Source organism: Dermacentor silvarum, chromosome 10 (assembly GCF_013339745.2).
Source record: "Dermacentor silvarum isolate Dsil-2018 chromosome 10, BIME_Dsil_1.4, whole genome shotgun sequence".
NCBI lineage: Eukaryota > Metazoa > Arthropoda > Arachnida > Ixodida > Ixodidae > Dermacentor > Dermacentor silvarum.
In genome coordinates, this window is record NC_051163.1 from 147,117,395 (window position 1) to 147,133,353 (window position 15,959).

The 15,959-nt window shown below is 46.1% G+C and overlaps 1 protein-coding gene across 1 annotated transcript in view; it reads left to right on the forward strand.

The window, feature by feature from the left end:
* The window catches only part of LOC119431896 (phospholipid-transporting ATPase ABCA3), a 39,653-nt gene that overhangs the window by 13,697 nt on the left and 9,997 nt on the right, over positions 1-15,959 (forward strand). Inside the window, exons 6-11 of the mRNA XM_037699337.2 lie at positions 1,011-1,195; positions 4,904-5,029; positions 8,113-8,230; positions 9,483-9,637; positions 11,243-11,398; positions 14,526-14,698. Of these exons, the coding sequence (XP_037555265.2) occupies positions 1,011-1,195; positions 4,904-5,029; positions 8,113-8,230; positions 9,483-9,637; positions 11,243-11,398; positions 14,526-14,698 (913 nt within the window). The remainder of the gene's footprint in view (positions 1-1,010; positions 1,196-4,903; positions 5,030-8,112; positions 8,231-9,482; positions 9,638-11,242; positions 11,399-14,525; positions 14,699-15,959) is intronic.

The window sequence follows — 15,959 nt, forward strand, 5'->3', positions numbered from 1 at the left end:
TATACGCCATCAAACACGCCGTAAAAATGCACTGTTCCACTTTTTAATAAGCAAGCACTCTTTTATGTATTGAAACACACTCTCTTATGCATTGAGGCAACAAAGTAACTGGGAGGCGCACGTATTTCGTCCACACTTGGAAAATATCTGGAAATGCGTCATCCTAGAGATTCACTTCAGGTGGATACGTCTTGCAAATTCACAGGTTACAATTCACAATGTGCACACGAGTTCACAATGAACACAATTGTGTGCGTAACATCTCAAGAGGTTACCCCTTTATACGCTATGCTCTACCTAGGGCAACAATACTACACACACGATTTCCATTCGTCGTTTGTTGCTTCACCAATCACCTCGGGCTGCATCGGTTCGCACTATCTTCGTGACCAACCCATCGTACAAGATGGCAGCCAGCATCCACAAAACAGGGAGAGTTCCAGGCATAGAAAGCTTCCTGTTACAAGGCGATTGTCGTGGTGGTAGCCAATCGCAGATGGATAGAAGTTTGGACAATGCAGACCCAGGTCTAGAATTCAGCAGAAACGAAGCCTCCTGAAAATACGCTTATAGATCCTTCTTATTGCTAATTGTTCTGTTACGAACTTAAAAGCCAATCGTTTGATCAAATGCCAGGCTTAAATGCCCGGCGCAGTGGCATGTACAGTCGCGTGCCGTGTGAGCTGCAACATGGTGTCCAAGTTCGAAGGCGTGCCAAGACTACACGTCGGTGCCAACGCAGGAAAATTGGTTTCATAAATGCCTGTAATCTGAAAGTGTTTAGTTCTACAATTTTCGTATGGCTGTGCTGACGTGCAGATCTGAGGCCGCTACAACCACGGGCACCGGGTCGCAGCTCATATTGCGCGCGACTGTACATGCGTACATAAACAAAGTGAACACTGGGTTCGCAATAGTTATAGCTATCGAGGATTGGCACGTGCCCAGGTAGCGTACATATAAGAGGGACGTTTTTTAACTCGAACGCGGCCTCCTCCCTCCCTACGCAGTCCCTAACGGAGCGAACTGGAGCAACTTCTATGACCGCGCCGCCACGCCCGACAACATAACGCTGGCCGAAATCCTATTCGTGGGCCTGCTCTGCGACTGCACCATCGTAGTCCTGGTGTGGTACCTGGACAACGTGCTGCCTGTTGGACCGGGGATCACCAAGCCGTTACTTTTTCCGTTCCAAGTGAGTGGTGGTTCTCTTATTTGAGTAAGATTGCTGAATACGTATTATATATATGTACAATTTCAGAACGAAAAGTACGACGCATAACCGAGTGCAAAATTTTAGAGACCACGGGAGCGGCGACTAAACTAAAGTCCCTATATAGTAAAAGTACTGCCATCTACTCTGTCCTCCACCGTCTCCTCTCCTAAAGCGCTTGTTTTTTCTTTACTTTTTGCTTGCGAAAGCAAGTCTATGGTGCGCCCCTAGAAAGTCTTAGTTGAAGCTGGATGGATGGATGGATGAGGCTGAACCCTTCAAATCGGGCGGTGACATACGCCACCTAGCCATGACTATTAACATATTTTGTACTTTGTGGTGGGTGAAATTTCACCCCTGCCTTGATTTTAGCCTTCCTTGATTTTATCCACCAATCAGATAACTTCCGTTTGGTTATTTCTACCCGCTTAAAGCCTATTTTGCCTTCACTGTCCCTAAACCCCAATGCTTCGAAAAAATCAGCCCCGTTGCTTTGCACTGTAGGGTTAAGGCCTTTACAGAAAAGTATGAGGTGTTCAGCCGTTTCCTCTTCCTCCTTGAGGCCGGGCGCGCGCCACGGCCGCCCGGCGACTGCGGCTGTAACACGTTTTCGTCTATTGATGAGTTGTGCACTCTGCATGCGAGAGTACACCTTTCCGCTCGAAAAGTAGATGCCCGATCTTCTTTCCCGCAAAGGAACTTGGCCGGGAGGGAGATACTCCGGTGGCGTGTGTCAGTGCGCTTGAACGCCTTTCCGGTAGGCGTCTTCTTACCTAAATGACTTTGAGTGCCCGTGTGTCAGGGGTATTATAGACTAAAGTAAAGTCCCTATATAAGAAAAGTACCGCCATCCTTTGACACTCGCCGCTTCTCTCTCTCCCGTATCTCCGATTGGACGATGATAGCGCGCGCTTTTCACTTTATATTTTCTTTTTTTATCGCCTCAGAGCCATGTTGATAGTCCTCTGCGCAGCCGCAGTCGCCGGCGGCGGCGGCGGCGCACGCCCGGCCTGAAAGCTTCAACGTGGACTTTCTAGGTGCGCCACCGTCGACTTGGCTTTCGCAAGCAAAAAGTAAAGAAAAAAGCAAGCGCTTTAGGAGAGGAGGCGGCGGAGGAAAGAGTAGAAGGCGGTACTTTTCTTATATAGGGATTTTAGACTAAAGTGCATCGCTGCGCCTTCTGACGGGTGCGCGCCCAAGTTCGAGAGTGCGTACTGCACACGCGCGTCCTGTTGTATCTGCCAGCCTGCTCGTTCGGTCGCTTCAACCGCGTGCGCACCGGAAGGCGGGAGAGAGCGCAAGGTGCCACTTCTGCAGTCGCCGTGGAATCGTAGAGCGCAAAAGACATCGCTGCTTCCGGACCTTATCACATAATTCGATTTCAGAAAAAGTGACGCAAAACATGTGTTCCCCACCGCGGAACGTCTAGAAGCAAGGCCCAGAGGGTAGCGCGCTCCCTGCGCTGCCAGTACAAATGAAGTGTTTACGTCACGATATGACGATATCATCACTTGGGCGATTCCACGGCGACTGCAGAAGTGGCACCTTGCGCTCTCGCCCGCGTTCCAGTGCGTGCGCGGTTGAAGGGACCGAACGAGCAGGCTGGCAGATAAAAAAGGACGCGCGTGCGCAGTACGCTCTCTCGAAGTTAGGCGCGCACCCGTCAGAAAGCGCAGCGATGCAGTTTAGTCGCCGCTCCCGTGGTCTCTAAAATTTTGCACTCGACTCTACGTTGCTTTCGTACAATATACAGGGTGTTTCAGCCTACACTTTCAAACATTTTTCAAAATTGCCTATGGCAAATAGCACAATTCTAGACCATGAGCTGCTCTACTGGAAGAGGCGGACATGACTTGCACAAATAATTTGAACGCATTCAATAACAAATATTAATTTATTGAGCTTTTAACTAATTACAACATGACACATATTGCGATTTACAAATTTTAGCAGGTGAGACTGCAAGGCATATCCACTTGAATAGAAATGTGTGGATGACGCCATTTACGAGATATGCGCCGTCAAGGTTGCGGTAAAAATGCGCTGTTGTTCCACTTACTTTCTTCACAAAACGCATTTTTTATGCATTGAAGCAGAAAAGTATCTGGAACGCCAATGCATTTCTCTGCAACGATCGGGAATTCATATCTCGAAACTGCTGTCATCCTAGGAATTCTTTCGAAGTAGATCCGCCTTGCGAACTCCCCGGCTGGAATTCTTAAATTCCAATATATGCCATAAGGTAATTAGTTAAAACTTAATTAGTGAATTTTTGTATTCGTTCATTATGCATTTCATTTTTTGTGCAAGTATTGGCCGTCTCTTCGGGTAGACGAGCACATGAACTAGAATTGTGGTATCTGCCACAGGCAATTTTCTGAATTTTTGAAAATGTTCGCTGAAACAGCCAGTATCTCTAACGTTTCGGCTGGTGGAGTGTCAAGGTTACTTTGACAAAGGCTGGTCAAAGTCAACGTTAGAAAACAACTTGCGTCGTACTCTTCTCTGTGAAGTTGTACCTCCGGGGCCAGCCTTATTTCTGCACTAAACTATGTCCCTGGTCTATATTATGTACAGACCCGAAGGCAGGTCAGTGACCTAATCAATTTAGAATCAATCCTTATTAAGGACTGGTAGGCTATGAACAAGAAAAAAAAACTATTTGTTTTTCGTTTAAATACGACGGTTAAATGCAGAAAAATATCTCCATATACGTGGACAAAGTAAGCGTATCCTCTTGTTTCTTATGGTATTTTAGTAACATAGAGACGTGGATGTAATGTCGTGTGGTGGTTTGACAAGCCAACGCTTTACTCTCGATGCTTTAGTCTCGATTTTCATCTCATTTCGCGCTTTTTGAAACGCGATTCACCGGTGCTTTTCGTCGTCCGTGGTGACACGATAGTCTCTCAAATTAGCGACCATCTTCTAGAACGACGACTTTACCAAATCAATGCATTTCCGTAACCACCTCAGAGTGAAGTCTGGAAAGTATCGAAGGTGATAGGCAGTATAATATACCCGGTGATATAAATGTGCGTGCAAACCCGGCACCGCGGATGAACTTCAATAAGGCTCCGTAGTGACAGTTTACGTAGTTCAATCCGTGGTTAAATCCACTTACAATATCACTTATATTCTTTTAAGAGGAGGCGTCGCGATGAAAAGGATGGTTAAAAAAGGGCACCCTACTCCCGCAACCACGAGAGGCGCTGGATAACACTCCCGGGGTAGTTTATTCTGCACATACATACATTCTACACATACATCAATACCCGAAGAAGTGGACCGAGAACAGCCATCGCCACAGCTCAGCTGGCAGAACAGCGAATGCGTAATATGGGTAAGGTGTGCGTTCGAATCCCAATGTGCTTTGTCATCCACTTTCATTCCCATTTACTTTGTCATTCTCTGTTTTAAAAAGTAATTTTTCCATACTTTTCTTGGCTTTGTTGTCTGTCGGCTAAATGTGGCTTTGTCTACCAAGAGTTTGGGGCCCCTCGAGTTCCTGTTATATTCTTCCATAAGCCATTCGCCCATTATCTCGGCAGTGACGGCACTCCTTAGCTAAGGACAGACGTCTTTGTATTGGCGCTTACAGTGTGAGGAATCCGGGTGGATCACACGGAACGAAACGATAGTAGGAAGTTCTTCAACGACGCTGTGTGTTTTGTTTTTTGCTTGTTGCAGCGGAGCTACTGGCTTCCACGCCTCGCGTTCGTCGAAACCACGCTGAAGCACGCTAAAGACGCGCAAAACTTCGAGGACGAGCCCAAGGACCAACTGGCCGCCGTGGTGGTTGCCAATGTCAGCAAGGTGCGGGCTGATTTCGACAGACGCGGCTTCAGTGCCCTTCTAGCTCACTGCAACGTGGCTTCGTGACATTGACCGAGAAACTTGCAATTATTGTTATCGCTCTTCCTTTGCAACAACGAGGCAGGCCTCTCTCATTGATTATTATCAGGAAATAATAGTATCCGCCGTCTATTATAGTGATGCAGGAACAGCCTTGTCGGCCTTAAATTCGAGCACATGGCAATATGGGTGCATGATAATAAAGAATCTATAGGCAAGTTATTAAAATACAAAACGAATATGGGATGATTTATCCACTTAAAACACTACCCATAGCTCGGTGAAATCAAGCTTTTTTTTAATGCAAAGAAATTAAATCAGTTTGGTTGGGTATTGGTCTGCGGAGAGCATTTATGCACTTTACCATACTAAGGAAGTTGTCTACTACCATGACTAAGGAAATTGGAGTTGGCCTCGAGGTAAACTTTCTCTTAATCGCCAACTAGAATAAAAGTTCCTGTTAACTGAATTGGTTATGAAGTATAGGTATATATACCACAGAAGAAAATCTCAGCATGGCTACAATTGCCGCGTTTCTTTTGTTAGTAGTGTGATGAAGAAACCCAGACAACGTCGAAGCAGCGAAGCCAGCAAGCCACAGTGCTGGTGGTAGCCACGTGACCCGAGCTTGCGCTTGCCTGGATTTTAGCTGCTTGACGCCCGTCGGTTCTTGACGCTCGTCTTTCAAGTTCTTCGCCGTACCTTGATGTTTGCACGTCAATGAATCACGTGAAAGTAGCCTTTAAATAGCACCTGTGCAGACGACACGTGCACTAGGTGGTTAGCGCATAAGTCCTAGCACGTCGCCTACGAGATTTTTAAGCAGGAAGTCGCTGCGACGCTTAACCACTGTCCTACCAAGGAACCGCGCATTCTGAGTCATGCGTCACTTTCAATTCAATTCAGCTTAATTTTTTTTCTTGATTACACTTTCGGCGATTGGTAATGACGGTGTTTGTTTCAGTTGAGGTATCAAAAGCGTCTACTTTTGAGACCCATTCGCGACACATTTATTCGTCTCGTATTTCAAACGTGAACGTTTGCACGGAGTCTGCTCCCAGTATATCTGCACTATCTGAAAGTATATCTTTTTTATACGTCCTAAAATTTCATTGAATTTGGCCTTCAGCTTCAACTTATAGGTCACTTGGGCACTTGAATTCTCCGTAAAGCACTCGCGTTTAGGAGGAAGCTGTAGCTCGGGAGCTCCTGTCTAAATACATTGGAACGGCTAAATCGTTTTTATCGGCATTCATTGCGCAGAAGCGGATGAGAGTTGTTGCATTAGGGAAAGTGTTACAATCTACTAATTGTAGGAAGCAGATCCTTTAATTAGTCTGTCAGTTTCTTTACAACTGTTTGAATTTTCAAAATTAAAAATAACTCAAGTACCAACTTCACAGCTGTGTACCTCTACATTAAAAAAAAAGAATGCAGAATCTACAGGAGTTGTCTAAGTATGCGTAGCATACCCCTAAAATTGTTATTCCACCCTAATATTTCAAGTTTACCCACCCTCAAATTGAAGTTGGTCCACCTCGAAATTTCAAGCTGGCTCCCCTCTAAATTCACATTGACTTACCCTCAAAAGTAAGTTGGCCGAATGCCAAACTTGAAAGTTGGCCGACCTGCAAATTTCAAGTGACCCACTTGCAAATTTTAGGTTGGCCCACCCCCAAATTTACGTTGGCCCACCCCTACTAGAAGCTTCTCCATGGCATTTTCTATGGAGCCATATGTATCGTTATGGGTAATCTCGGTGATCACTTTTATTTGTTTTGCTTAAATTGTTTCTTATCACTTTAAAGCTAGCAATAATCTATATTTACGCTGTTATAATGATTAAATGTCTATGTCTATGTACTATTTCTTAGTACATATGTCTATGTACTATGTACTAAGACAAAAGTCTATGTACTAATTTACTTATCAATAAAAATGAATTGAAAATGAAAATGAAATGTTTTACAAATGCAAATTACATAATTTTCCGCATATACAAGGTATTAAACATTTTGCGTGATGGGGCTGGGGTACTCGGCGAAGAATGCTTACGGATTAAACGATATCGCATTTCTGTAAACCAAACGTATTCAAACATCTAAATCGTTCAAAATTGATGTTAGTTATACAGAGCTCTCAAATATACCACTAATTTGTGATTAGAACTTCTTCGAAATCCTCGTAAGCGTTGTAACAAATTCAGATAAGGTGCAAACTTATAAATCACGTTCGTCCGCTTTAGATGCTTTAACAGATGCTCTTTGCAGAACAATGATACCCGTTTTTAGTGCACGGTTGCGTATTTGTAAACATTGCTCGAATTTTCTGAAACGTACTGATTTCGGCTATTTTTTCAAAAGCTTGAAGCTCTAAATCAAATTATTGCTTCTTACAGTTGGTAGAATTTACTTGCTCTCTGAACTGCTACAGATTTCATTCATAATCGGTGCATTGTTTGTCTCAACAGAACGTTTTTGTGATTTACATATATTTGAGCTGGCAAATAAGATTTGGCACCTAGCTAAAGCTTCCTCTTAAGATACGTAAGCTTTCCTCTCCGTGAGGTCCCGTACACTAATCTAGCACTGTCGAATTATGGACACAGTAACGTACTCGTATTCGCCAGGAGCTTCGAGCGCGTTCATCAGATTTGGACAAATTTCTTTTCTATGCAAGGCAAGCGCGCTCCGCGCGAAGGTTATGGTTCATGTAGATGCTCGATGTACCCAAGCAGAAGTACAACTTAGTCAAAGGGACAGTCTCAAAGCGAAGGCGCTACATAGTTAGTAAGACATTCTAACCTTCCGGCTTGTAGGGCTGTTGCGTGTCTGTCGTGAAATCTTGCTGGCACGCCACTGTTGGTTACAGGGGTACATCAACATGGGAATATGCTCTTGGTCAATTGTAGTCTCGATGTGTCACTACTGCGCTTCCTTTAGAACTTACGCTTGTATTAAGAAGTCTCTTAATAGGTCATTAAGTTCGATTCAATAAGTGCGAGACTACGTGATTTACTCAGTGCATGGACGTTGCGACCGCAGGACTACGATGGAGTGATTGCCGTTCAAGGCGTCAGTCTGCGCATTTTCGAGAACCAGATCACTGTGCTTCTCGGCCACAATGGTGCAGGGAAGACGACGCTGCTAAACATGATTACAGGTAAGGTACTAAAAGCTGCCGGGAAGCAGTAGGTCATCCGCTGGAACACGCTTCGTGCTTACTGGTGTCGTAGGACCTGCAATGCAAGCACGCCCTGAGACAAAAAGTCTTGACTCGCTGATTGACCACCGTATGCTCCAAGCAGGCCTCGACTGCAAGCTCTTCGTCGAATACTCCGACTCGAGCACAGCGTCGTCCCAGGAATGAAGATCACACTGAGCTGTAATAACGCTTCTCGATTGTTCCGTCAACGAGGAATTGCTTGACAGATATTTGCATAATGAGAATCAGAAAAGGGAACTCTGGGTCTGCCATCATTCGGCTGCCATGGGAAATGAAGGAATAGTTGAACGGATTTGTCTAATCGCCGTGCTTGTGGCTTTGGACGTTCTTGTAACGTTTTTCGTTACGCTCTATCTTGGTAAATTTTGAAGTAACCATAGTTTCCTAAAGAGACAAGATAATATCCATTGCAATCCAGATCGGCGTTTTGGCACGTAAAACCCCATAATTTAATTTAATTTTAATTTGTTACAATTATAACACCATATTTCGCTGAAAATTAGCACCTTGCTAAGTCACAAAGCCGTTTGAAGCTAGAAGGACTGAATCATCATGCTTGCAACTTGTGTAGCCACTAGCGCTAGCTTTCCCTCCCATAATTTTTGTGGGAAACTACTCGGCATCACGAGCACACGCTCATTCCAGTGTATTCGGAGAGATGCAGACAGCACCTGGTTGCAAAATGTTGGCTCAGGAATTGGTCAAAGAGGCACTTTTTTAATGTCTGACTGGTGTTGAGGGGAGGAGCGTTCTGGAATACGAGAGTCAATACCCTTCACTGTTCTGTCGAAGGCAGAGCCGCGAAGGCCGAAAGTGTAAAATACTGAAATCGGGGAAATGCAAAGTATACGTGAATGTAGTTCCTATAATAACTTAGACATGCGGCATGTTCATGGTATAAGGTTGAACAAATAACCACGAATGTGAAAACCTGCCATCACAACCTTTGCAACTGCTGTCTTTACCGCGTTCGGCATATCACCTACATTGTCCTCATTTTAACTACTACACGCTCGGCGGCGCAAACAAGAAGCCTTCAATGCATGGATAATCCTTTAGATTTTTAGCTAACGTTAAATACGGCGTAAAAACACAAACTTCATTGGATATTTGTGAATGAGGAAGCTCGAATGCGCTGTATCCTTAAACACTACAAGATTCAATGACGCAAACTGTTTTTCTCGCGCAGGTTTCTTGGGCTGCTCGTCGGGCGACGTGCGCGTGGGTGGATACGACGTCAAGACGTCCACCAGGGACGCGCGTGACAGCATCGGTTATTGCACTCAGAACAACATTCTCATCGAGGACCTGACTGTCGAAGAGCACCTCATGTATTTCGCCATCGTACGTCGATTCTGTTTCGCTCGCTCTCGTTGCGATTTCCCTTTCCAACGTGGAACGCGAGTCCGTCCTTCTGTGCCGCAGTGGAATTCGTGCTGCAACACTTTCGATTTAGCCAGCATGAGCAAATTCGACTGCAGTGAAATTGCAGTGATTGACGTCGTGGTTCATTTCGTAAGCTTTGCTTGCTGGCCGAGTTGGTACATGGCATTATAGGCTCAACGAATGAGACAGCCGTGGCACAAGAAGTTGTGGCGCAAATTTTACAGGCTTGACTTGTAGCTTACACTTGTGTCCTTTTTGAGCAGGTGTCGCTGCTTAGGTGGCACACACAGGAGCACTGACACGTAAACGCAAAGCGAACCCAGATGTGCACCTGTGTTTGTGTTCGATTGGTGTTAAGGTGTTTAGCGTACCTATGTCTGCCTTTTAGGCATCACCGCTTACACAATAAGGTCATTCCATGCCATATAAAGACACCACAGAAGCTCTTCTGAACTTATTCTCTTGTGCCTACAAGTTACGCTTTTGCGAGTAGAGCGCTTTTTAATGGTATGGCAAGTTGCAGTGACCGAAGGGGAGGACAGGTTGAGAACAGCGGGTAGTGAAGTAACAGGCGGCAACAGCTTTGATCGCTACCCCAGTGGAAAGATGCAGCCTTGTGCTGAGAAAAAGGCAGCACGGCGCAACCAGCAGCGTTATAACGTGGGCCAGTGGGGCTGCATGCTGCGCACCCCTTGAGGTTCTGCTCATGTTCAGGCATAAGGATGGCAGTATACAGAGGAACACAAACTTTTTTTGAACTTTTGTCGATCTTCGCTCTCCACTAATGGCATATTCAGGTGTTCATTTGAGGGCGCTCTGGCGGTAATACAAAGGTGGCAAAACAGCTTTAAAGCTGAATTTCTAGAACAACGAAATACAGAACTGATCATTCTGCTTCCTTATCATAGCTTGAATCACTGTCATAGTGATTTAAAAACAAATTTAAATAAGGGGGTTCTATACGTGCCAAAACTACGATATTATTATGAGGCGCGCCGTGGGGCTCCGGATTAACTTTGACCACCTGGGGTCCTTTACCACGCACGCAGCGCACGGTACATGGTCGTTTCTGCATTTCGCTCCCATCGAAATGCTGGCGCCGTGGCTGGGATTTGATCCCACGCCCTCGGGCTTGGCAGCGCAACTCCCAAGCCACTATGCCACCACCGCCGGTCGGAGCGATCTGAAACGACCACCTGTATACATCATTAGACAGGTTATGCAAACATAAAGACACCGAAGTAGACTGCTGTGGACTAGTTTGCGTCAGTGACAGTGCAGAATACAGTACTTCGGTGGCAGTAGGGCATAACATGCCTTTCAGAAACTATTCATTCCAATGATGGTGGAGCTTGCAGAAACATGATAACCACTGTAGCCTGTGCAGAAAACCCCCTCCCCCCCCCCCCCCTGTTTATGCATGGGCGCCAGACTAGCGCTCCTGCAGTTACCTAACTTAACATTTAGAAAAATTGATTTTTATCCTGCCCGTTGCCGCATACTTTCGAACCCCGACTTGCTTGTGTGGGAGTAACTTATCTATCTGCCCGGCCATCGCACCAGATCAAAGGCATCCCACTGGAGAGGACGCGCATCGAAACGGTCACCCTCCTGTACGACGTCGGGCTCATGGAATACCGCACGGTGCTCGCCTCACAGCTCGCGCCGGGGCTACAGCGACGGCTCTGCACTGCAATGGCCATCCTAGCCATGCCCAAGGTCAGAACACAGTGACTGCAGACGGTTCGAATACTTTACCTTGATGTGGTATTGCGGCGACACTTGCAGCTTAGCTTGTTGGTACCATTGCTCAACGTAGTAGCTTGAAAGACCATAGGATTACGCGACCCGAAAATTAGGAGGCAGTCAGCCCGGTTTTGCAAGGCGAGATTAGCCTACGTGTTCACAAACGGGCCATATATTAAATGTTCAATTCAATCCGCATCACTCCTGCGGATGTTGAGGAATAATTTAGCCAAGAACGTAAGACTTGGTATGAGCAACTTCAAGGAATAATGTAGCAATACAACTTGCATTTACGGCATGGATAAGTATATAACATACGTATAACTACGTAGCCCCACGGAAACGGCGAATGTTCGCTTGGAGTGTTCATCTATCTCCTGTGGCAATGAAACGTGGCGAGGTTACTTGTCAATGGTAAATATTCATTATGAAGAGATTGCAAAAAACGTTCACGCAATAATTCCTCTGGGGAGTATTGCCAGATTCCTCTGGGAATCTAAGCATGCGTAAGCATTGTGCCACTTGCTCATCACCACGCAGCCCGGTGTCATTATCATTGTTATAAAACTTTATCCCACCAGTATAAGCGACAGCGCTGCGGTGGCACGAACTGCTGCGGACGGCAATGCAAGATGAATTGATGGCACAAGCAAACTCTATTGCAGGTGGTGGCGTCAGGTGCACTGGTAACGCTCCAATCATTGTAAGCCATTATCGCTCTTTAGAGCCTTATCCAAGGACGTCGAACCATTATGAACCGTGATCAACCCTACACAGGCGGCGGCTATGTAGGGCGCGGCCGCGTGGGCGCTATATCTTGAAAGTGATCTGCCATGTGGACAGAGAGCGCCGAGTGCTGATAGCTTCGTGTGCGCTGTGTTCACGCCGCTTAGTTCGCGTTGAAGCGAGAGGCAGCACGAAGGTCAATTCACCCCTATCTTGTAAACGATCATCTTACGTGACGGATGGAAGGACGGGTTTCCTCGTTGGGTAGGCATAGAACTGATTACGCATTTTAAGTCCGCCGTGGTGCTGCAGTGGTTCTGTGGTTGCGCTGCAAAGCTTGAGGTCGCAGTATCAAATACCGCCGCGGCGGCCACATGTCGGTGAGGGCGAAATACAAGAAGGCCCGTGTACCGTGCATTGGGTGCACGTGTGAGAGCCCCAGGTGGTCAGAAATAACTGAGTCGCCCACTGAATGAAATGATCGAGTCACCTTATAATCAAATCATGGCTTTGGCACGTAGAACTCCACTCCAGAATAAATTAATTTTATTAACGCAGTAAAGACGAACATACACACAGAGTCGCAGGCGACAAGGCACCGAATGTCTAAATTTTGAAGGATTGAACAAGAAGCGAATAAGCGCAAGTGAGAAGGCAGCATGCAGGAAAATGAAAAGGTGCTCATTTTATTGTCGAAATCTTGAAAAAATGGGGGCTGGTAAAAGTGAAATAAATTATTGAGTTCGATGGTTCAACTGCATATCGCCGTCTTTGTTTCCGGTGCGTTCATAAAGCACACGTACCAATTCGCCCAAATTTACGCTTGATTGCCGTCATAACGGCATTTGGGCGGCACTAAAAGGTTGACAGGAAAAAGTATTTGAAGATCTGCTTTCCGCGAAAGTCAAGAAAAATACTGAAAAGCGCATGTGAAACAAGATACAATTTCCTCGAATTTTCGCTCTCAATGTGCGGACCAGCAACATCAATGGCTGCAACATCGCCCTTGCTACATTTGCTGCAGGAGTTGTGATATCTTGACTGTTGTCCACAGTCAATCTGAAATCCCAGAGAATCATTTGCATATGTTGGCAAAAATCAATTTTAAGGAGACAATCTATGCAACTTTATCTGCTGCTCTATTTTTCACAGGTAAAAAATATTGCCGTACATCACCCGAAGAATCTCTAAATCTGGTGACGTGTCTTCGTATGCATGATTGTTTTGCTTAGCAAGGAAATGGAAAATTGCGTGCTACGAATACCTTTTGGCGCCCGCCATAAGGTAAAATGTGGTGTAGCTTCTCATAGCGTTGTTTACCGCACCCTGACCGTTTGGAGCATCCTATTGCTTCTTCACCTCGATACACGCTTCCTTTCTTTATGCTATCAGGTTTACGCAAAGCATGCGCAGATAGCTAATTCTGTCATTTGTTCTCAGAACTTATGTTCAGAGAAACAAGTACCACTCAAAGCAACACGAAAGCGGCAAAGCACATTCGTCGGCCGTCGCAATCTATCCTCGCCGGTGAAGTCCATCTGATATTTACACCTGTATCGCCGTCTTCCTAAGTTATCGCTGGAGCGCGATTACATTCGACATTGTAATCGCGGCTCGTGCGCATTCTCAATAGACAAGACAAGTATGAAGTCGGTGATAGTCTTAAAGAAATTTGTCTTATTGAATTACTTATTGAGAAATATTGAATTACTTTGGAACGCACGGTGATACCTATAGCGACTACTTCCGCTTACGCACCCACTCAGAGCGACCCTGCTGCGGATTCTGTATGCAATTTGTACAAGATCTAAACTTGCACGTTCTCGCCTTGCGTTAGCATTCTGCATTCTGTCAACGAGCGAATCCACCACAGGCTTACCATTCATTTAGCGGCCGCCGAGCTAGTACCGTACGTATTAGTACCGTAAGTTGGCCGAGTTGGTATGCATTCATGCTGAGGAGGTCAAAAGCAGCGTGAAAAAAAAAAAACACCGACGGAGGGGCAGAGAAGAGCAAGCGCTTCAAGCCAGTTTCTCACGCACAGCTGGATGGTTTTATCTGCGTTGCTATGTTTTGATGTTTCGCCTATTTAAGTTTTGATTTCTGGCAGTGCCCACAGAGTTTGCGCAGTGCGATCTCTGCTACGACCCCTCCCCGTCTTATTTTTTCGTGTATTTATACGTGCTCGTTCAACAAACTCAAGTTGATAAAAACCAGTGCTTGCCTTGTCTGTTTCTCGGCCCGTCTGTCCAGCGTTTTTTTTTTTTTGCGCTTCATGTAAATTCCCAGTCACACACAACATTGGCATGTGGCCATCTCGCTGTGACAAAACTACTTCGTCCTCCCACATGAGTGCTCTTCTCTCACCGCCCAGGTGATCATCATGGACGAGCCGACGTCGAACATGGACCCGGAAGGTCGCCGCGAGATGTGGGAGTTGCTGCTCAAGATTCGACGCAGATGCTCCATCTTCCTCACTACACAGCACCTGGACGAAGCTGATGTGCTCGGAGACCGCATCGTCATCATGGCCAACGGACAGATCAGGTACGCGCTGTAAGCTGTCACCGAAAACATAGTCAACCGCCGACCACGAGAACCGACGGAAGTGCAAAAGAAAGCTATTCGCTTTGAACAACAAAGAAAGGAAATCAGCGTGGAACGCAGTGGAAGCGCTTAGGCATCTCAACGCCCATATCTACGGCTGCATCCAGAAGGCCACTGCAACAACTCTGTTCCCCCGTGGAAATAGTCAATGAAACAATAATTGCTACGCAATATCGTCACTGTAACAAATACACGCTTTCAAGCGCATCCTTTCTTTGACAACGCGAATATAGCTTTCTGCAGAAGCGTTCCTGTTCGCTTACAGACGATCATCATCTATGGTTTCTGCACAATTTTCATCAAGTCACTGGGGCTGCCCGAACAATTTGGGGACGAGCAGTTTATATGGATAAACGTCCACTAGCCCACTGTCTCGCATCAGGCCAAGTAGAATCGTTGCGCTACGATAATAATTATTATGGTGCTCTACACGATAGGCAGACATTGTTCAAGATGTCGATGGTGACGATGACTCTAAAGAATGCTGGCGCCTGCGCGTGTGTTTTAGAAGCTACAGCAAGCAATACCGTTTCGGTCAACAACGACATTACGTACGTCGCAGTGCAGAAATTAAACAGCACTATAACGCGCACTCGATAGAAGATATTCCTTATCATCGCACAAATGCTTTGGTGTGCTCATGTGCCTTTGAAAAATGCATTAAGAAGTTGCAGACCTGCGCGGCAAATGCAGCGCCGTTTTATCGCAATCTGGAGGAGCAGCTCCATAGGAAACTGTCTCTTTGCGTCATTTTCACGGAACAAACTCAACTGTCCACCCGGCGTCGACTGCGAGATGCAGCTTGTGCTGCTCTCTGCACAGCGGTCTCTTGAGCCCGACGTTGCCTGGTTGAAGCCGCGCGCGTAGCTCTACGACTTGCTTCTTCAGCAGCGGTTTGTACCTCATAACGTGTACGCCATAACGTGTACTGAAGAGTAAAACACAGTTATCGAGCCTACACGACCCACTTGTCACATCCCTCGACACCTGGCCCGATATGATACAACTGCTACATGTTGTGACGCCTGGTGGAATACAACACAACAGCAAAGTAGAGCTTGTACGTATGAACGCTACGCGGCGCGCATCTCGCATCGCGTGACAAATGGCACGATACGATGCAACTGTAACATGGCATGCCACCCGGTGGAATATTATACAACTGCATTGCTAAGTGTGCACGTATCGAAGCTACACGGCG